Below are 23455 nucleotides of genomic sequence, written 5' to 3' on the forward strand. Positions count from 1 at the left end.
CAGGGCCCTGGGTGTCCTTGGGCACTGACAGGGTCCCAACTGTGAGCACCATCTGCTCCTGTGAAGGGTGTCTGACAGCATCCACAGCCCTGGACCTGGAAGGTGAGTGCCTCTGAGACTGAATGTCAGGCTCCCATTCCCACACTCCTGCCTATAGGGAGCCCACAGAAAGTCACTTTAACTCTGCAAACAGAAAGGACCAACATGTGTACCGCTTTGTAATTTACCATGTGTTTTCCCTCATATGATCTTATTTTATCCTTCCTATGGCCCTGTAAGATAGGTATTTGCTATCCCTATTTTACAGAGAAGTTAAATGACTTCTCCAAGGTCACACAGCTGGCAAGTGGCAGAACTGGGACTCACACCAAGTTTCGAACTATTTACTACTATATTAAATGCAGTAGTGCTGTGTCATTTAAGGACCTTCGGAAGCAGTTTCTGAAATCTGAAATGGAAAGATAAGTAACATATATCCTCTATATAAATTGCTTTGAAGGGACGCCTGGGTAGCTCAGCGGTTGAGCGTCTGCCTTTGGCTCAGGGCGTGATCCTGGAGTCTCAGGATTGAGTCCCACATCGGGCTTCCTGCATGGAGTCTGCTTCTGCCTGTCCCTGTCTCTGTCTCTCTCTTCTTCTGTGTCTCTCATGAATAAATAAATAAAATCTTTTTTAAAAATTGCTTTGAATGCAATTTATTCTAAATGTCCCTGAAAGATTAGCCTGCCTAGTCCACCATTTTCACAGTGTCACTCCCCTACACACATTTCCCATGCTCCTTATCACCTACCAAGTAAACTTAACTCTCCCGAGCTGCTTGTTCGGTGCTCTTTTGCCCAATTCAGCTTTGTGGCCTCATCTTCCTTGAAACACCTTGCACTCTGGCTGGTCATGTCACTATCTTCGTCTCTGAAACTTGGCTTCTCAAACTTGCCCTCCGTATGGAATACCAGTTTTCTTCTATATTCCTCTTGGGTGTGTGTGTGGGGGACTTCTTCTCACCCTTCCAGTTCACACTGAATTGCCTCTGCCACTCTTCATCTAAATCCTTGGAGCACATGGTCTGTATTTCTCATGTGGCAGTAGCTATGAGGTATCGTGGGTATCTCTCATCGTCTTCCTTATAAGATCCTGAGGTCCCAGGAGGCTAGATGCATGGCTTTTCCATTTTCTCTGCTGACTTGGTATAGTTATGCGCTGCTTCGTGGAATGAATAAACTGCCACCTCTCTAACCATTGTCTATGCATTTACCACCCTTTGACATGCAATTTTAGAAACTATTTGCATTACAACTCTATTTTTTTTAAAGATTTTATTTATTTATTCATGAGAGACACAGAGAGAGAGAGACAGAGACACAGGCAGAGGGAGAAGCAGGCTCCACGCAGGGAGCCCGACTTGGGACCCAATCCTGGGTCTCCGGGGTCACGCCCTGGGTCAAGGGCAGGCGCTCAACCGCTGAGCCACCCAGGGATCCCTGCTTTGCTTCTTTAATTCACAAGGTTGTCAGGAGGACAAATGGAAGAACAGATGTACAAGCGCTCGTCGACCATCAATCACCCAGACCTGTCACTTGGTTGCACCTGCTGTTTGACTGACACACACCTTTTCTGGTGGGCAGCATCCCGCCCCAGTGCTCCTCTCTTCTGGCAAGAACTTGACAGTCTGGAGCATGTCCAGGGGGCCACAGAACGAGGAGCAAACTGTCTCACTTCCCGAATGGCGAGCGGAGCTGATGCTGCGTCGTGATGGGTTTGGGGTGGGCAGGGATGTTGTCCTCCCTGTTGGGAAGGGAGACCCAGCGGTCCATGCAGCCTCAGAGAGCCGGCCTAGTCCCGGGGCTGGGAAGTTCCAGGCAGCCAAGTTTTCCGAAACGTTCCCGGTTCGAGCAGCTGGACCGTGGCTCGGGCCCAAACGCCGCAGGTGCGACGCCAGCCACCATCCACCATCCACCATCCACCATCCACCATCCACCATCCACCATCCACCATCCACCATCCACCATCCACCATCCACAGGTCATGGGCCCACTTCCGGGAGCAGCTGCTACTTCCGCTCTGGCCTCCAGCAGCCGGACGTGCACGTGGCCCAGAGCGACGCCCACAATCCCAAGAGCCCCTGCAGGAGCCCTCGGGTCCGCCCATTGGCTGCCACGTACAGCGAAGGTGGGCCTTGGAACTAGCTCGCTCCCTGATTGGTCGGCTGTGCAGATTGGCGGGCACATCCGGAGGCCAGACATGGCGGAGGCGGGAAAAGAGCCGGCAGGCCTGGCGCTCCCCGGGGGAGGCGCAGCTCAGTGGCCGCTGCAGCGGTATGGCCGTTTCATGCCCTTGGGCACCGGAGAGCCGGCCGCGACTGGTCAGGACGCTGGGACAGCCTCTGCCCCCGCATGGAAGGTGAGGCCTGAGGGCGGGAAAGGCTGCGAGGCGCTTACCCCACCCCCACCCCGCGAGGCAGGGAGGGAGGACCGCATCCCCGAACGCCACCCTGCGGAAGGAGCGGACACCGCGGGCCGGCGGGCCCGGCCAGCCCACGGCTAACGGGAAGTACACGTAGAATCTCCTAACACGGCCCACTTCCTCCTCCCGTTACACGAGGCCGTCGTCAGTCGGGTGTGAGGCTCTTCGCAGGGTGAGCAAGGGGGGTAGGGGCCCTGCCCTCGTTGAGGTTCCCAGTCCAGTGGAGGACGTGGTATTTATCCAAATAATTTTAACCTTTTTTTTTTTTTTATTTTATTTATTTTTTCATGAGAGACACAGGCAGAGACACAGGCAGAGGGAGAAGCAGGCTCCATGTAGGGAGCCCGACGGGGGACTCGATCCCGGGACCCCGGGGTCACGCCCTGGGTCAAAGGCAGGCGCTCGACCGCTGAGCCACCCGGGCGCATAAAGCGTCCCAACTTTGTGATTATTTAAACCAGTTCCACATCCCTTATGTGGCGAGAGGATTGAATGGTCCATGAGCAAGTGGTCATGCCACCAGCCGTCTAGCACTCACACAGAAGGTGTGAGTTATATATATATAACTTAAAACTGTCCTGGTAAAATTATTATTATAATTTATGTAATAGAATTCTTTATAGAATTGTTGTGAGAATGAATAAGTATATATATATGTGTATATATATATGTTACATATATATGTATATATAAATGTTACATATATATGTAACTTAAAACAGTCCTGGAAAAATTATTATTATGATTTATATAACTTAGGGGATCCCTGGGTGGTGCAGCGGTTTAGCGCCTGCCTTTGGCCCAGGGCGCGATCCTGGAGACCCGGGATGGAATCCCACGTCGGGCTCCCAGTGCGTGGAGCCTGCTTCTCCCTCTGCCTGTGTCTCTGCCTCTCTCTCTCTCTCTGTATGACTATCATAAATTAAAAAAAAAAAAAAAAGAATTGTGAGCAATGAATAGGTAAATATATATATTATTATATATATTATATATTATTTAAGTTATATATAACTTAAAACAGTCCTGGTAAAATTATTATTATAATTTATATAATAGAACTATATATAGAATTGTGAGAATGAATAAGTAAATATATATATATAAGTTACATATATATGTAACTTAAAACAGTACTGGTAAAATTATTATTATAATTTATATAATAGAATTCTTTATAGAATTGTGAGCAATGAATAAGTAAATATACATATTATATTATTACATATTATATATTATATATTATATATTATTTGAGTTATATATAACTTAAAACAGTCCTGGTAAAATTATTATTTTTTTATTTTTATTTTATTTTATTTTAATTTTTTTTTATTGGAATTCAATTTGCCAACATATAGTATAACACCCAGTGCTCATCCCACCAAGTGCCCCCCTCAAGGTCCATCACCCAGTCACCCCAAACCCCTGCCCACCTCCCTTCCCACTACTCCTTGTTCCTTTCCCAGAATTAGGAGTCTCTCATGTTTTGTCACCCTCACTGATATTTTCACTCATTTTCTCTCCTTTCCCTTTATTCCCTTTCACTAATTTTTATATTCCCCAAATGAATGAGACCATATAATGCTTTTCCGATTGACTTATTTCAGTCCTGGTAAAATTATGTAAGTGTTTGCTGTTATTTGTTGTGGTGGTATATATACATATATATTTTTTAAAAGATTTTATTTATTTATTCATGAGAGACACAGAGAGAGAGACAGGCAGAGACACAGGCAGAGGGAGAAGCAGGCTCCATGCATGGAGCCCGACATGGGACTCAATACCGGGATTTCAGGATCACGCCCTGGACCGAAGGCGGTGCTAAACCACTGAGCCAGGCTGCCTGTGGTGGTATATTTCAATGCTAAGAATTGCGAGTCATTCAGTTCCTTTTGGTCTGGTTTGACTATGTGATGTGGGCCCTGAGTTTTACATTATGCCTGTGCATGTGTATGTTAGTACAGTTTAGGCAACAGTGTGTAGAAGAGTAAAAGAACAAATATTTCAGGTAGAGTTTGCAGCATGTGCAAAGGCCCTACACCTGGAAAACCTCAGCACGGATGATGTACACAGAAAAAGAATAAGGCTGTTACTTTAGAAAACAAAGGGGGAGTGATAGCACAAGATAGGATTACCTAGAGAGGTAGACAGGTACCTGGTGAACATTGGCCTAAAACCACTTGGAAGCTACTAAAGGGTTTTTTAAGCAGGACAATTTTCATATTTGAAAAATCACTCTAGCTGAAGTCTGAAGAAGTTGAAAGGGAATATAAGTAGATTAAGGAAGACCACTTGGAATGCTGTTGTAGCAGGCAAACGATGATAATGACTTAGACTGGGATGAGGTGGTTGGGGAGGACGGCAGTAGGGATAGGGAAGTTGGACATATTAAAACTGTATTTTGGAGGCCAACATGGTAGGACTTGGAGGTTGATTGGATATGGATGGTGACAGTAAAGGTCTTCTGGGTTTCTTGCTGGAGCAACTGGTAGATGGTTGGGGAATGGAAAACATTGGAGGAGGAACAGTGAGAGAAAGATTCAAGGCTTCAGTTTTGGATATATTGAGTTTAAATGTGTTTGTGAAGCATTCAAGTGGAAATGTTGAATAGGTAAGTTGGGTATACTGGTATAGAAGAAAGATGTAGGCTGGAGATGAATATGTTAACAGCATGAAGGTGATATTTGTAGTTATGAGATTACATGAGGTTCCAGGACCAAATCCCAAGATGGCCCAAAATTTGTAGGTTAGATAGAGGGGACAGAGTCCCTGAAGAAGATTGGCAGGGGACAGGAAGTTGGGAGGCACCCAGGAGAATCAAAGCTACAGAATATTAAGAGGGAGAGAACTGTAAACTTTGTTGAATGATGCTGCAAAGTGGAGAAAAATGATGAGTAAGGGATGGCCATTGGATTTAGCAACGTAAAGGTCCTTATGGTCTTTACCAAGAGAAGTTTCCGTGGAGTGAAGGGTGGAAGCCAGACGAGGTGAGCTGAAGGGTGAGGGAGTGGAGCCTTACCGAGAGGCTTGGCTGTGTATGAGAGTAGAGATGGGGCACAAGGAATTGTTCACCAAATTCTCAAATATTAGAGCCAGGGGACTACTTAAAGCTTGAAATCAATATATCTAGAACCATAAAAAAGGCATTCAATGCCTAGTTGTACTTTTGCAGAATGGTATATCCTGAGAAATTATATAGACTGCAAATGCAAAATAGGATGAATAAAGTTAAATTGAAAGATGACTGATCTATAATTGTGTTATAAAAAACTAGGGATATTTAAGGAATATTCAGTTTCTGAGACTGTCCAACAGGTTCCTTCATATTCTCTTAACGCCCCTGCAAACCCCATCTCCTAAGGCATCTGCCTCGGGTGCATTGGCTCAGATGCATATGGGTAACTCTCAGATTCTTATCATGCAACCCAGAGGCCATGGACATTTGGCTATTGTAAGGAGTTCATTGTTATTACAGTTATTTTCCTCCTCCTTTTTGCAAAGCTCTTCATAATTGCTTATGAGGAATGGCACTTTTCAACAGTTTTCAAATGTTTGGCATAAAGCCACAGCTATAGTGACAAGAGATGAAGTTGGTTTTTGCAGTGCTTTTGAAAACTGAACATTTGTACCTTCCTTTGAATCTGTGCTGAAGCATCCTACCTGCTGTGATCAGTTTCAGCCTAGGTCTCTCATTTTTCTTTTTGGAAAAACGAAAGAGAAAACAAGATTTGTTCTATTTTATGTGCACTGTGACTATTGTGCAATAGTAATAATAAAAGATGAGCCATCTAAAGAACTGTACTAAGTCCCATGTGAATTTCTTATTTTAAAAATGTGTGGTACCTGCAGTAAAAAAAATGTGTGTTAGGTAAAGCATAAAAATATATTATTGTGGAGGATAGAGTCATTCTGGTCGTTTTTTCCCTAGGGAACTTTCAGGCTGAACCTTGGTTGAAACTACTTTGAGCTTTTTCACTTCTTTCTGAAATTATAGGAAGAACTGATCTGGTATTGTTCTATATAGTTACTTAATTACAGGGATTTCATCTCAATGGCCACATGCTAGTGACCACAGAAATGTTGACTCGAGAAAATATGGATACTTCTAAGACTTGAAATCCTGGTTGAGAGGGGGGGTCAAGTTTGAGACATAAATATTATGTATAGAACATCTAATATGTGTGTATCGATTTGATTTATTTGTTTGAATTGAATTATTTTTCTGAAAAGCAACTCTCTGGAGATAAGCAACAATTTGGAAGCAAATAAACTTTTTGTAATACTGTAAAAAAAAAAGTGAAAAAAAATCAGTGGTTTAGAACCCTGCTACTCAGACTTCTTGTGCATAGAAATCACACGGAGATTCTTTTTTAATGCAAATTACGATTCAGTAGATCTGGTATGCGGAATAAAATTCCGTAGTTCTAGCAAGTTTCCAGATGATGCTGATGGTTCTAGGACTACACTTGGAGAGACAAGGGTTTAGAAGACCTTGCATGAAAGGGGAGCCATACAGTAAAATTAATAAAATGAATCTATGGAGTTATGAAGTAAGTCAATCAGATTCATAATGAATATGCAAATATTTTGCTAATAGGGTTAATATTTAAGCCATCTGTCATTTAAGCGGAATGAACAAATGAAATACAAACTTGAACTTGGTTTTAATTCCTTACATCTGTTAGCCCAAGCCTTTCTGAAAAGATTATCATAATAACAGATTGGTCCATTTTGTGTATTTTATATCTGAATATAACTTAGCCTACTAATTTGAGAATAATTTTGAAAGGTGATGTTAATTGTAGGTTGCTTTTAAAGTTTTACCATGTTTTTCAGATTCCAGAATTTCTTAGACATGCCCTAATTGGTGGAACCTGACAATTTCTTATTTTTTCCATTCAAGGGGAAAAAAAAAAACCTTTAATTTTTATAAGAGGAACTTAAAATAATTGCCCTACTTAGAAATTAAGAAATAGAATATGAAGTTTGTACTTGAGATGAACTTCTAAATGCAGATTCAACATACTGGATATACGTCCGGTCCTCTCAACAGTGTCCTTTTTTCATTGTATCCCTAGTGCAGGTATGTTAACTAGCACATGATTGCTAGGTACTCAGTGAATGTTTGAATGTGTACTAAGTTTTCTAAACTTTCCTTATGATAATGTGATAATTATAGCACAATAGCTACTATTTATTAGGTGTTTATTCTGGTATATCTCTTACAGAAGTCCTCTGTAACAAATGTTATCATACCGTTTTATAGATAGGTAAACTAAAACTCAGAGAGGTTCAGTGGCTTGCCCCAGAATGCGGGGATAAGTTAAGAATAAAGAATTTATTCAGAGCCTGGTTTTCCTGCCTCTAAAGGTTGTGCTTCCTGCCACTGTGCTGTTTGTCTTCAAAGTGTTGATGTTTCATATAGGGAATAGCAGTTCAATGATGTAGATGAGGGATTTTGAGATTAACATACAGAGTGAAAAATGATAAAAATGACAGTAGTTTTTTTTTTTTAAGATTTTTAATTTATTTATTCATGAGAGACACACAGATAGAGAGGCAGAGACACAGGCAGAGGGAGAAGCAGACTCCCCACAAGGAGCCTGATGTGGGACTTGACCCCGGACCCCTGGATCATGCCCTGAGCCGAAGACAGAAGCTCAACTGCTGAGCCACCCAGGCGTCCCGACAGTAGGTTTTTTTTTTTTTTTTAAGGAAAATTTAAGATTCAGTAAAACTTCAAGAAAATGAATTTTTAAATAGTAAAATAGTAGTTCTTCTTTACATGTCTGGTAATTTTTGATTGGATGCCTGATGTTGTGAATTTTGCTCTGTTGGATACAGGATATTTTTGTATTCCTATAAATATTCTTTGAGTTTTCTGGGCTAAGTTATCTGGAAACAGTTTGATCCTTTCAAGTTTTTGGTTTTGTGTATGTGGGTTTTTTTTTTTTAGATTTTATTTATTTGAGAGAGAGCATGCATAAGTAGGGGTGGGGAGTAGAGGGAGAAGCAGACTCCCCACTGAGCAGAGAGCCTGCTGTGGGCTCTATCCCAGGACTTTGGGATCAACTCCAGCTGAAGGCAGATGCTTAACTGACTGAGCCACCAGGTGCCCCTGATCCTTTCAAGTCTTGCTTTTAAGCTTTGTCAAGTGGTACCAGAGCAACATTTGACGTGGGGCTAATTTTTTTCTCACTCCTGAGGCAAAACTCTTTAGGGTATTCTTATCCAAAGCCCTGTAAACTATGAGGGTTTTTACCTGCTGAGAACAGGCTCTATTCCCTGCTCTGTGTGAGGTCTCGGGATTGTCCCCTTAAATCTTTTCAAGTGCTTCTTTGCCCAGTCTCACACACGTATATGCCATATGCCGAAGAGTTAAGGAGTCTCTGCAGGTATCGGGAGTTCTTTATCTGGTACTCTGTCCTGTGAACTGTCGCCACACTGTCCTCCCAGGACTCTCAGCTTGTCCCCTCAACTCAGGGCACCTCACCCTTTTCTACCTTGGCTTCTCCAAGTTCTTCTATGTACTTTGACCTAGAAACTTTCTCCAACAAGTAATCTAGGGCATTCGTAAGGCTTACCTCCTTTGTTTTCCATTATTTCTCAGGAATCATGTTTTTTATTACCTGATACCCAGTGTCTTGAAAACTGTTGTTTCCTCTCATTTGTCTTTTTTTTTTTTTTAAAGATTTTATTTATTCATTCATAGAGACACAGAGAGAGAGGCAGAGACACAGAGAGAGGCAGAGACACAGGCAGAGAGAGAAGCAGGCTCCACCCAGGGAGCCTGACGTGGGACTTGATCCCGGGTCTCCAGGATCACACCCCGGGCTGCAGGCGGCACTAAACTGCTGCGCCACTGGGGCTGCCTTCATTTGTCCTTTTTTTTAGTTGTTTTAGGCAGAAGAGTAAATTTGGTCCCTGATACTTTGTTGGTCAGAAATGGAAGTCCATAGAGGGTCATTTGATTCAGTTCCACATTGTCATTTTCCACTTCAGTTCATCATGCGTTCAACAAAATACTATTAAATTATCTACTTAGCATTTAGTTAGGCACTGGAGAGGCTATTGGAACTGTCTTTGTGTTTCATCATGATCTTAAAATATCGGAGCAGTCAGGCACAGGATTACAAGCACAGGCAGGGCCTGATGATATAGCAGTGTTTCTCAAGGTGTCATGGGCTGACTGCTTCAAAGTCTCTTGTGGTGCGTATTGAAAATGCTGTTTCATGGTTCCTGTGCTAGACCTAATGAATCAGCATCTCTGGCGCTCTAGGTTGTGTTTATGTACTGTAGTCCATCCTCATACTTAAATTCTGAGGGAAAGGTGAGGAAGAAAGAATAACTGACAAAGTAATACTGATAGTAGATAGCTCTTTACAATTTGTAAAGTATTTTTGTCAACTTTTTCTAATCTCATAAGTCTTTAGATCTATCTTACTACCATTTTATAGAAGAAGCCGAGGCCTGCCTAGGTTCAGTGGCTTGTCAAAGGTTTACATGGGAAGTAGAACTAATTCTTAAAGTCAGGTCTTCCTCAAGCCAGTCCTCATTGTGCTGTAAACTATCACTTCCTATAATGGTATTTTCTCTTATGTAGATGTAGGATTCTCTTTGAGAGTTATTATTCTTTCAGATAGCTTGCTTTTTTGGAAGAGTTAACAGGTTATATTTTATATTAATTAGGATTGATATTGACTCTGAGTAACAGAAAATATAACAGTGGATTAAACAAGGTGAAAGTTTATTTTTCTCCACATAAAACTGCAGGGCTGGTATAATATTCCACAGTGTCAGGAACTGAGCAGCCTTCTGTTTTGTTCCTCTGCCACCTTAGGCCATAGTCTAACAGTACAAGATAGAATTGATATCTAGGCAGCTTGGTCAAGAAAGGGATCAAGAAGTAAAAAAAAAAAAAAAAGATATATACCTGCTGTCTCTTAAGGAAGATTTCCCATAAGCTATCACCTAATGCTACCTGCTACAGCACAGTGGCCAGAACTTAGAGGTGTGGCCATTCTAACTGCACGGACAGCTGGCATATGTAGTCTGTATTCCACAAGATCATATGTCCAGCTAAAACCCAGCAGTTCTGTCACCATATGGAAAGGAAAATGGATATTAGAGAATTGTTAAAAGTTGCCACACACTTTTCTGAATCTGGTGACGGCTAAAAAATGAAGGCTTATTCCTGGGATCTCTGGTTGGAACTCAAAGGCATTTTCTAATAATAACAATAATCAAAATACCCTGTTATTTAGTGCATAATTACAATATGGCCATAGGTATGTATCACTACTTGTGGGTTTTTGTGTGTGTGTGTGTGTGTGTGTGTGTGTGTGTTTTGTCTGGGTATTATGTTCTTGTAATTATGTTTATTATTGTTACTGTTAACACTTAGCAAAATACTGAATTTTTGTAGTTTGGTAATGGGTATGTAGCAGAATCACTTTCATTAGCATATATGCTCTACTAGTTTGTTGAAATAATTTATAAGTCACTTTAGTTACCAAGAGGGAAGCAGCTCATGGCCTACTTAACAATCTTGCATGTTTTTCATATTTTGTAATGCATAAATACCTTAAGGCCAATATATAGAGTGGTGACACTTTCTGAGGGGTCTAAAAAAGCAGGAAAAAAACCCTCCTTAATTGAGTACATAATTTGTCACATCTGAAGAGTAACACTGTTTTAACCTTAAGAAATAAATGCATTTGAAATACTTCTCGGTATTTTCATATATTTCTTTTAACTTTATTGTTTAACTTTATTTTTTGTTTTATTTTTTTAGACAGGGAGAGGGGAAGGTAGGGCAGAGAAGAGAGAGAGAGAGAGAGAGAATCTTAAGCAAGCTCCAGTCCAGTGCAGAACCCAATATGGGACTCTATCCAACAACCCATGAGATCATGACCTGAGCTGAAATCAGAGTTTGTTGATTAATCAACTGAGCTATACGGGTGCCCCCTTTTCTTTTTTTTTTTTTAAATGTTAGATTAGTGTTATAGTACAGTCTTACCAAAATACATGCATATAAAATATTAGAAGACTCTCTGATTTAACCAATGTATAAGCTGTTCCTGAAAAGCCAAATTGTAATAGGCAAATTCTATATGTCCATGTGTCCTACCATATTGATGTTGAAATACCACAATAGAGGTCAGGTTGATAATCTTTTTCACAATATTTTATTGAGATGTAATTGACATAACATGTCAATGTTTAGACATGTATAAGTTTTAGATGTATAGCATAATGGTTTCAAATATGTGTATATTATGAAGTGATTACCACAATATTTAGTTAATATCCATAAACTTACATAGTTATAAAGTTTTTTCCATGTGATGAGAGCTTTTTATTTTTTATTTTATTTTATTATTATTTTTAAAGATTTTATTCATGAGAGAGAGAGAGAGAGGAGCACAGGCACAGGCAGAGGGAGAAGCAGGCTCCATGCAGGGAGCCTGACGTGAGACTCGATCCCGGGTCTCCAGGATCACGCCCTGGGTTGAAGGTGGCACTAAACTGCTCAGCCACCCGGGCTGCCCTTCTCCTCCTCCTCCTCTTCCTCCTCCTCCTCCTTCTCTTCTTTTCTCCTTCCTCCCTCCTTCCTCCCTCCTTCCTCCCTCCTTCTTCTTCTTCTTTTTTTTTTTTTTTTAAAGATTTTGTTTCTTTATCCATGAGAGACAGAGAGAGAGAGAGAAAGAGGCAGAGACATAGGCAGAAGCAGGCTTCCGGCAAGGAGCTGAATGTGGGACTTAATCTCGGATCCCCGTGATCGGGCCCTGAGCCAAAGGCAGATGCTCAACCACTGAGCCACCCAGACGTCCCAAGAACTGTCCCGAGAACTTTTTTTAAAAAAAGATTTTGTGTATTTATTTGAGAGAGAGAGCATGAGCATGGGGAGGGGGAGAGGGAGAGGTACAAGCAGACTTTCCTCTGAAAGTGGAGTTTTTCACAGGGCTTGATAGGGGGTGAGTGCGGGGGGTTGGGAAAGGGTTTGGATCCCAGGACCCTGAGATCATGACCTGAGCTGACTGAACCACCCAGGTGCCCTAGTGATGAGAACTTTTAAGATCTTGCCCCAGAAATTTTCAAATATACAATATAGTAGTGTTAGCTATACTCCTCATATTGTGTATTAACATCCCCAGAACTTATAAGTGAAAGCTTGTACCTTTTGACCACATTCATGTATTTTTCCTACCCCTGATCTCTATTCTTCACCAATCTGTTCTCTGTTTCTATGAATTTAGCCTTTTTTTTTTTTTTTTTTTTTTTGGTTTCACATGTAGGTAAGATCTTCCAGTATTTGTCTTTCTGTGTCTGGCTTATTTCACTTAGTGTAATGCCCTTAAGATGCATCCATATTGTTGCAAGTGGCTGGATTTACTTTTTTTTGTGGCTGAATAATACTCTATTGTGTGTATATATGTCTCAAATTATCTTTATTCTTCCATCTGTTGACACTTAGATTGTTTCCATGTCTTGGCTATTATAAACAAAGTTGCAATGAACAAGGAGTGCAGCTATATCTTTAAGATAGTAATTTCATTTCCCTCAGATATATACCTAGAAGTAGATTTGCTGGATCATGTGGTATTTCTTTGATTTTTTTTAAAAGATTTTATTTATTTATTCATGAGAGACACAGAAGGAGAGAGAGGCAGAGACACAGACAGAGGGAGAAACAGGCTCCATGCAGGGAGCCTGACGGACTCCACCCTGGGTCTCCAGGATCACGCCCTGGGCTGAAGGCAGCGCTAAACCGCTGAGCCACCCAGGTATCCCCATTTCTTTGATTTAAAAAAAAATATTTTATTTGAGAGAGAGCGAGCGAGCAAGAGAGAGAGCATGAGCAGGGAGGGAGAAGGAGAGGGAGGAGAAGCAGAAGCAGATACAGACTCCTCGCTGCAATTCTGGGCTCCATCCCAGGGCTCTGGCCTCACGACCTGAGCTGAAGGCAGATGCCCAATCGACTGAGCCATCCAGGCACCCTTAATTTTTTTTTTTTTTTTTTTTTGAGGAACCTCTATACTGTTTTTCTTTGTGGCTGTACCAATTTATATTCCCACAAATAGCATACAAGTGTTCCCTTTTCTCCATATCCTTGCCAGGATGTGTTATTGCTTATCTTTTTGATAATAGCCATTCTAACACATGTGAGGTGATAACTCATGATTTTTGGTTTATATTTCCCTGATGATTAGTGATATTGAGCACCATAATATATACCTTTTGAACATCTTTTGAGAAAATGTCTTTTTAGGTCCTTTTCCCATTTAAAAACTGGATTATTTGCTTTCTTTGCTATTGAGTCATATAACTTGTTTATGTATTTTGGATGTTAGCCCCTTGTTAGATATGTGGTTTACAAATATTTTCTCCCATTCCATGGTTATCTTTTCATTTTGTTAATCATTTCTTATGCTGTGCAGAAACTTTTTAGTTTGATATAGTCCAGTTGCTTATTTTTGCTTTTGTTGCTTGTGATTTAGGTGTCATATCCAAGAAATCATTACCTAGAACAATGTCAAAGAGCTTTTTCTCTGTGTTTTCTTCTAGGAGTTTTATGGTTTCAGGTCCTGCAATTTAGTCTTCAATCCCCCAACCCCTTTATTTTTTTAGATGTTGATGGGTTCCCCCCCTTTTTTTTTAACATTTTATTTATTTATTCATGAGACACACACACACACACACAGAGAGAGAGAGAGAGAGAGAGAGAGAGAGAGGGGCAGAGACACAGGCAGAGGGAGAAACAGGCTTCATGCAGGGAGCCCGATGTGGGACTTGATCCTGGGTCTCCAGGATCATACCCTGGGCTGAAGGCAGTGCTAAACTGCTGAACCACCCAGGCTGCCCTCTTCAATCCCCTTTGAGTTAATTTTTGTGAGTGATGTAAAATGGGGGACTAGTTTCATAGTTTCATGTGTGAATATCCAGTTTTCCCAGCACTGTGTATTGAAGAGACTATCTTTTTTTCCATTGAGTCTTCTTGGCTCCCTTGTCAAGTATTAGTTGACTGTATATGAATGGGTTTATTTCTGGGTTCTCGATTCTGTTCCATTGGTCCGTGTGTTTGTTTTTATGACAATACTATACATACTTTTTTTATTACCTGAATCTTAAGCCACAGTTAGATTAGGAACCAGAAAGAAGATATAAATATGATAAATGTTTCCTCTGACACCTTTAAATTAATATTTTTCTGTGATGACTTGGTCATTAGAAATAACATTTTTCTTTGAGCTTTCCATATTGTGCTAATGTGAACATTCTAATAAAATGATAAATCATCACTCATTAGAAGTATTTCCCAAGAACCTGAAATAAGTAATTTTTTCCCTCAAACACCTGGATTATATTAGGCATTATGGTATTTGGAATTTGTTAAGACAGTGCATGTAGAATCTTTGTCCTTCTCAGTATGCTGAATACCTTTATTTAACCATACTTTTACCTAATCAACAAAGAAAATGGAAGCCTCTTGTAAAACTTTTTGTTATAAAGAAATTAAAACATAATCAAAGATAGTGTAGTAGTCCAACATGTATGTATTACCAGCTTCAACAGTCATCAGCTCATGACTAGCCTGGTTTCATCTATATCCTATCCTCGTCCATTTTGTTATTTTGAAGCAAATCTAAGACATCATACCATTTCATCAATTATTTCAGTTATTTCTAAAAGGTAAAGACTTACTCATAATACCATTTTTGCCCTAAAAAGTTCCTTAATATTATCAAATATGCTGTGTTCAGATTTTGAATAGTCTTTTAATTGTCATAATTCTCTTTCAACAGAACCATCCATTGTGATTGGTATATCTTTTAATTTTTAAGTTTTCTTTGATATGTTTCCCTGACCCATCTTTCTCCCTTCCTTGCAATTTGTTGGGAGAAAAAAAAAAAAAAACAAAAAAACAGCTTCTATAGAGTTTCTGATGGTGTGGATTTTGCTGACTGCATCTCTGTGGTGCAGTTAAGGTGATTCTTTGGCCTTTGTATTTCTTGTGAATTGATAATTGAAGCTAGGTATTTGATCAAGTTCAGCTTGGGTTTTTTGTTTTTGTTTTTTTGGCAACCGTACTTAAAGGGGGTTTGGTTTTCTTCCTATTGGAAATATGTAGTACCTGTTTATTTCTCTTTGTGTTGTTATAGCTAGAACCTATAACCGGGAACTCTAGAGCCGTTGATTAGGAATGCAGAAGGTGATATCCTAATTTTATCTTTTTTTCTTAATTTATTATTTGGAATATAAAAATATTTCATATTCTTTACAGAAGTAAAGAAAAAGTTCTTCATATCTGCTACTTTAGCTGATGATTGGTTTGTATAGGAGAGTTAGGATAAATACTTAATTCTTTGCCTTCATTTACTGCTTAAAATTTTTTTTTAGAATCCTCTAGTGCTGGACAGTGACTTTTTCTTTTTTAAGATTTTATTTATTTATTCATGAGAGACAGAGAGAGAGAGAGAGAGGCAGAGACATAGGCAGAAAGAGAAGCAGGCTTTCCAAGGAGGGGGCCTGATGCAGGACTTGATCCTGGGACCCTGGGATCACATCCTGGGCTGAAGGCAGACGCTCAGCCACTGAGCCACCCAAGTGTCCCTGGACAGTGAGTTTTTTATTTTTAAGACTGGAAGCTTTTAAGATCTTCCTCTATCCATTCAATTCAGGATTTTTATCAGGATGTGTTTAGTGTTTTGATTGCCCCACCCTCACCATCAATGCCTGGGATTTAAACCCCTTGTGTCTGTCTCAGGCCTTTCTGCAGTCATGGGATAGTTCTTGCTTATTGAATCATTGCCTTTCCTCAGTCTCTTTCTCCCCTTCCACTTATCTGTTATCCTTAACATTTGTTCTGGATCTGAATTGTTGCTCCACACTGTCTTATCTGGTACACATGAATTCTTCCTCTTTGTAGTTCTGCTCTGTGTTTCTAAATATTTCTCCTACTTGTTTTTTCAGACCATTAATTTGGTTTCAACAATGTCCATCCAGTTCTTCAATTAAACTATTGAGTTTTTTCCTTAGTTTTTATATTTATAAGGCATATATTTAGCTCCAAGACTCTGCTTAAGTGTTAATTATATATATATATATATATATATATATACATATATATATATATATATATATATATATAAAATCTCCTTTGGCAGTTTTGTTCCACTAGGAGCCACCTATTCTGGGTTTTCTGTTTGTTCTTCATTACTTTAGCCTACTGAGTATATTGTTATTTTCCTTTTTCTAACTTAATGCTTTTTTTTACCCTTGTGGCTCAAGCCCAACAGTGAATACATATCATAAGCGGTAAGTGTTGGGAGGTACATGAGTGTCAGCCTTCTGGGCCTTCTGTAAAGGAGTAGGAAGGACTCAGCTAGGTAAGTTGTCCAGCTTCATGGTGACATCTTAGAGGCTGGGTGGCCAGTAGGAATTTTAGAGTAAAAAGGCTAGTATCCTTCTTTTTGAGGGTCTACCAGTTTCTAGGAGTTAGGTTCTTTCCCAAGAACTGGGACATTCCTATCTTTGTCCTTGGGTTCTTTGCTCAAATGAGGGTTTCCTTTCTCTTGAGGGTAGAGAAAATATGCCATCTCTTTTTTAATCTGAATCCTAAGATCTCAACCCATCCTTCTGGCTCATTTGGATGCTGAATCTTAGTAACTGCTCAAAGAGAGGTTATTGGTTTTTGGTTTGGATGTGAGAAGGGAACACTGCAAGGATGCAAGCTACCATTTTTCCTAACCTCCTTGGAAGTCTCTAATTAGATATATTTTTTTAAAAGATTTTATTTACTCATGAGAGACACAGAAAGAGAGAGAGGCAGAGACACAGGCAGAGGGAGAAGCAGGCTCCATGCAGGGAGCCTGATATGGGACTCAATCCCAGGAATCCAGGATCATGCCCTGAGCCAAAGGCAGACACTCAACCGCTGAGCCACCCAGGTGTCCCTCTAATTAGATATTTTCAAAGTGTAAGAACATACTATAAAGATCTTTTAGATGAAGGATTGCAACAAATATCTGAAAAATAGTAAGTATTGAATTCCCAGATATCTGGTTAACCCTCTCATGCCTTCAAATTTTTGTTCAAGCCTCATCTTCTCTCTGTTGCCTACCCTGACTAGCCTATGTATATTATAGCTTTCATACCCTGTTTTACACTCCTGATCCCTTTCCCTGCTTTATTGTTTTCCTACCAGCCGTACTTTCCAATATATACTAAGTGATTTACTTATTTATTATGTTAAGTGATGTGTGTAGAGCATCTGACACCCAGAATGGATAATTTTTTTTTTTTTAATATTCCACTCCCCTAGAATGGGAGAAGATATTTGCAAATGACATATCAGGTAAAGGGCTAGCATCCAAGATATATAAAGAACTTCTCAAACTCAACACCCTACAAACAAAGAATCCAGTCAAGAAATGGGAGGAAGCTATGAATAGGTATTTCTCCAAAGAAGACCTACACATGGCCAACAAGAACATGAAAAAATGTTCCACATCACTGGTCATCAGGGAAATACAAATCAAAACCACGATGAGATACTGCTTTACACCAATGAGAATGGCTAAAATTAATGAGACAGGAAACAATAAATGTTGGAGAGGATGTAGAGAAGGGGGAACCCTCTTGCACTGTTGGTGGGAATGCAAACTGGTGCAGCCACTCTGGAAAACAGTGGTTCCTCAGGAAGTTAAAAATAGAGCTACTCTATGACCCACCAATTGCATTACTGGGTATTTACCCCAAAGAAACAGATGTAGTGAAATAACAGGACGCCCCAATGTTTGTAGTGGCAATGTCCACTAGCCAAACTGTGGAGGAATTGAGATGTCCTTTGACAGATGAATGGATAAAGAATATGTGGTCTATATACACAATGTAATGTTACTCAGCCATCAGAAAGGATGAACATCTACTATTTACATTGATGTGGATGGAACTGGGAGGTATTTGCTGAGTGAAATAAATCAATTAGAGAAAGACAATTATATAGTTTCACTAATATGTGAAATATAAGAAATAGTGAAAGAAACCATAAGGGAAGGAGGGGAAACTGAATGGAGAAAATATTAGGAAGACAAACCACGAGAGACTCTTGACTCTGGAAAATAAACAGAGGGTTGCTGACAGGGAGGTGGATGGGATAATAGGGTGATGGGCACTAAGGAAGGCACGTGATGTGATGAGCATTGGGTGTTATATGTTGGCAAATTGAATTTAAGTGAAAAAAAATGAAAACAAAAAATTCCACTCCCCTAAATGATGACATTATTTTCATAAAATTTCCACAAGTGAAATTATTCATTTATTATGTAGATAGGGAACTTTTTTTTTAAAGATTTGATTTATTTTTTTAAGAGAGAGAGAGAGAGACAGAGATAACAGAGATAGAGAGTGGGAGGAGAGGAGAAGCAGGCTTCCTGCTGAGCAGAGAGAATAGGAAACTCTTTTATTGAATTTCATTGTAATCATGGCAGTAAAATAAATAAGAAAGGGGAAATACACATTATAGTATAAGGCAGGAAAAAAGCGTAACTCTTTAGCCAATTGTTTTTACGTCAAGTTAACTTCTGAACTTTGATTCTTTCCTTAGAGGCTGATATTTTATGTAATTAATTACCCACAAACTAAGCGGTTAAAAAATCTGAATCTCCATTGGTACAATTTCGGCAACTAATGATAAAATTACTGCTTTATTCTCTTTTTTGTTCTTTAGTTTGAAAACATTTAATAATTTAAAAATAATGTTAAGGGTACTATTCAAGTTTAGTAAATATTTTGAATGTAAACTAAAATTTGCACTTTAACAAAAATGTTCCATCTTGTTGCTTGCACTCTTGTTTCATTCAAAATTTTTTTTTCATTTAAAATTTTGAACACAAATATGAATACCAAGAGGTCCGATAAAATGACAGCATTGGAGTAACTCAGATCTGTTTGTCTTTACAATCCCTGTGCTATCATTGTTTATTTTGAATCTAGTTTAAATGCAGAAGAATGTTGTACCACAGGATTGACTCGAACTGTGTACTAAGAAAGGGTTGTAGACAGGAAACTGCTTAATGCTTTGCATTAAGCAGACTTGAAGTCTATTAGATCTTTGTGAGCTATTCTTGAACTACATATGGTTAAGTCTGCATATATGTGGGCCAATGTTTTAACTGGAAGTTTCCCAGATGAATGTGTAAAAAACAAGTGCTTGATAAATAGTGTCTTTAATCTCTACAGAATAATTTAGAATTTTGATTATTGCTGCTGTAACAATTTTCCACAAACTTAGTGGTTTAAGACAACTCAAACTTATCGGTTTATAATTCTGACACTTAGTAATCAGAACTAGGTCCTAATAGGGCTAAAATTAAGGTATCAGCAGGGCTGCATTCTTTCCAGAGGCTCTAGGGGAGAATATTTCTTGCCTGTTCTAGCCTCTAGAGGCTGCCTGAATTCCTTGCCTTGTACTACTGCCTTCTGTCTTCAAAGCAGTCACATTTCCTTCTCTGACTCTTCTGCTTCCCTCTTTCCCTTACAAGAACCCTTGTGATTTTATTGGGCTCGCCTGGATAATCCTGGCTACTTTCCCATCTCAAGATCCTTAACCTGAATTACCTCTGCAAAGTCACCTTTGCCACACAAGATATATTCACAGGTTCCAGGGATTAGGACATGGAAATCTTTGAGGAACCATTATTCTGCCCACCTCAGCATTCTTACTGAATGTTCCTATTCATGAACAAAATATCCCTCTCCATATATTTATGTGTTCTTAAATTTGTCAGTTTTCAGTGTTCAGATCTTTCACTTTTTTGTTATATTTATCTCTAAGTATTTAATATTTTTGATGCTGTCATTAATTTAGATATTTTAAAAATTCAAATTCTAGTTATTCTTTACTAATTCGTGTAAATTTAGTTTTCATTTATTGGTCTTATATCTTGCAGCCTTTCTAAAATTCATTTATTTGAGGAAAATCTATTGGATTGTCTACATAAATGATAATGTTGTTTGAATTAAGACAGTTTTACTTCTTTCTTCCCAGTCCAATGTTTTATTTCTTTTTCTTGCCTGATTACAATGGTTAGAACCTCCAGAATAATGTTGAATAGGAGTGGTGAGAGCTAATATTGTTGTCTTGTTCTTTTTTTCTAATATATATATATATATATACACATTATTGAGGTTTGATTTGCCAACATATAGTATAACACCCAGTGCTCATCCCATCAAGTGCCCTCCTCAGTGCCCATCACCCAGTCACCCCATCCCCCCGGCCGCCTCCCCTTCCACTACCCCTTGTTCATTTCCCAGAGTGAGGAGTCTCTCATCTTCTGTCTCCCTCTCTGATATTTCCCACTCATTTTCTCTTCTTTCCCCTATAATCCCTTTCACTATTTGTTATATTCCCCTTATGAATGAAACCATATAATGTTTTCTAATTTAGTTAGAAATTTAGTTTTCTAATTTAGTTTTCTAAGAGAATATACCTAAACATTTACCAAGACTGATTTTTATGATCCAGAACTTTGTCTATCTTGGGAAATGATGATCTTTCTTTATATACTTGAGAAGAACGTGTATTTTGCTGGTATTGGGTGAAATGTTCTATGTCAATGAGGTTATGTTGGTTGATAATGTTGTTCAAGTCTACTATATATTTACTGATTTTCTATGTACTTGTTCCATCAGTTATTGAGAGAGGGATATTGACATCTCAGACTATAATTGTGGATTTATCTATTTTCCCATACAGTTCTATCAACTATTGCTTCATGTATGTTTAAGCTCTGTTATTGGGGACATAAATGTTTAGGATAATTGTGTCTCTTAATTAACTTCACCCTTTATCACTATGAAATGACTTTCTTCATACCTTGTGGTACTCTTGCACAATGTTAATATAGATACTCCAGCATTCTTTTGGCTGGTATTTGCCACAAGGTGGTATATGTTTTTCTCACTCTTTTGTTTTTAACCTGTTCTTATTTATTTATTTATTTATTTATTTATTTATTTATTTATTTTATGATAGTCACAGAGAAAGAGGCAGAGACATAGGCAGAGGGAGAAATAGGCTCCATGCACTGGGAGCCCGACGTGGGACTCTATCCCGGGTCTCCAGGATCGCACCCTGGGCCAAAGGCAGGCGCTAAACCGCTGCACCACCCAGGGATCCCCTATTTTTATATTTAAAATGCATTTCTTATGAGCTGCGTACAGTCACATCTTGTCCTGTCATCAGATTGCCTTTTATTGGGGGTATTTAAGTCATTTACACTTAATGCAATCATTGATAGGGTTGGCCTAAGTCTATAATCTTACTATTTTTTTAAAAGATTTATTTATTTATTTATGATAGACATAGAGAGAGAGAGAGAGAGGCAGAGACACAGGAGGAGGGAGAAGCAGGCTCCATGCAGGGAGCCCAACGTGGGACTCGATCCCGGGACTCCAGGATCGCGCCCTTTGCCAAAGGCAGGCGCTAAACCGCTGAGCCACCCAGGGATCCCCTATTTGTTTTGTATTTGTCCCATCTATTCTTTGTTTCCTATTTATTCTTATTCTGCCTTTCAGTTTAAGTGAATATTGTTTATAATCCCATTTATCAATTACCTCTTTAAAAATATAGGTAAATAGATAACAGGTAAATATAAAGTAACAAAAGTGGAAAGAACTATGGAGGAAAACAAAGCTAGAAAAAGGAATAGGAAAAAAAAAAGGGAATAGGAGTGATCTGTTTTGGGTAATGTAAGGAATTGGTGGCAGTTTTCAGTAGGATGGTCAGGAAAGGTGTTACCTGAAAAGACATATTTAAGCAAAGACAAGGAGAAAATCAAGGAGTGAGTCATGTGAATTTAAAAGAAGAGAATTTCATATAAAATGGGATTGTAAAATCCCTGAGGTTTATAATCATGAATTTGCCTAGTGAGTTCAAGGAGCAGCGAGGAGGCCATGTGGAGGGAGCAGAATACACAAGGGGATGATGAGAGGAGAGGGGCAATGGAGGCTGGTTTGTGGAGTAGTTTGCATCAGTTTCTCAATGAGATGCAGGGCTTTGAACTGCAGAGCTTTGAGTTGGAAATGACATGATCTCACTTCAGGTTTAAAAGGATCACTCTAGCTTACTATATTGAGAATAAACTGTGTGGGAGGGGGAGCAAGAACACAAAGGAAAAGCCAGTGAGGAGGTTATCATGATAATCCAACGAGAGAGATGATAACTTAGCCCATACTTAGACCTGTGAGAAATGGTTAGATTCTGAGTATTTTGAAGATAGACATGAAGGATGTACTGATGGATTGGCTATGGGTATGAGGAAAAGAGAGGATTCAAGAATGATTCTACAGCTGGCCTAAGGAAATAAAAGGATAAAGGTACATTCTCTGATGTGGAAACTGTGGGAGTCAAATGTCTACAACAACTTGGTACATGGTAGGTGCTTTGTATTGGGAAAGGCAGGCTTGTATGTGCAGTCTTTCAGCCCCTCTTGGCCACGACCATAAGAATGGCCCTGAAGCCCAGAGCACTTGCTTTACCAAGAGACAGAGTCCTCACAGCCTATGTGCCTTTGTTCTGCTTGAGTATCATATGGCACCAGGCTATCCCCACCACTATATCTGTCCTGTTGGGGAGGGAATGGGTTCCTTCTGTGCAGCACAGGAGAGGGGAACACAGGCCTGTTGTGCTCTCTGTAGTTGCCAAGAGGGACCTGCTCTCTCCTGTGCAGAGGCAACTGACCCCCACTACTGATGCTGACTGATCTTGCTCTGTTTCTTCCCTAAGTGAGCAAAGTGCTGTTCCACCCAGTGTTTGACTGTGTTGTATTTACCACAGTGGCTCCAGTACCAAGATACAATGGGCAGAAATATTTGGATTTCTACTCCTAGTGATAGGCAACAGATGTCACTTGCTTGACACTTTGGAAATATTGAATGAATAAATGAATGAATAGGAAGGCTGTTAATTTTGAGATGACTGTTGGGC

At 39.6% G+C, this 23455-nt stretch overlaps 1 protein-coding gene across 2 annotated transcripts in view; it reads left to right on the forward strand.

The window, feature by feature from the left end:
• Positions 1-2205: 2205 nt before the first annotated feature.
• Positions 2206-23455, forward strand: part of REC114 (REC114 meiotic recombination protein) — a 102833-nt gene continuing 81583 nt past the window's right edge. The window contains exon 1 of one of the 2 annotated variants that reach the window (XM_072809546.1): positions 2206-2397. In XM_072809546.1, coding sequence (XP_072665647.1) covers positions 2239-2397 — 159 coding nt within the window. In that variant the 5' untranslated portion in view covers positions 2206-2238. The remainder of the gene's footprint in view (positions 2398-23455) is intronic. The other variant, XM_072809545.1, reaches the window with a different exon arrangement.

This window comes from Canis lupus, chromosome 32 (assembly GCF_048164855.1).
Source record: "Canis lupus baileyi chromosome 32, mCanLup2.hap1, whole genome shotgun sequence".
In the NCBI taxonomy this organism is placed as follows: Eukaryota; Metazoa; Chordata; class Mammalia; order Carnivora; family Canidae; genus Canis; species Canis lupus.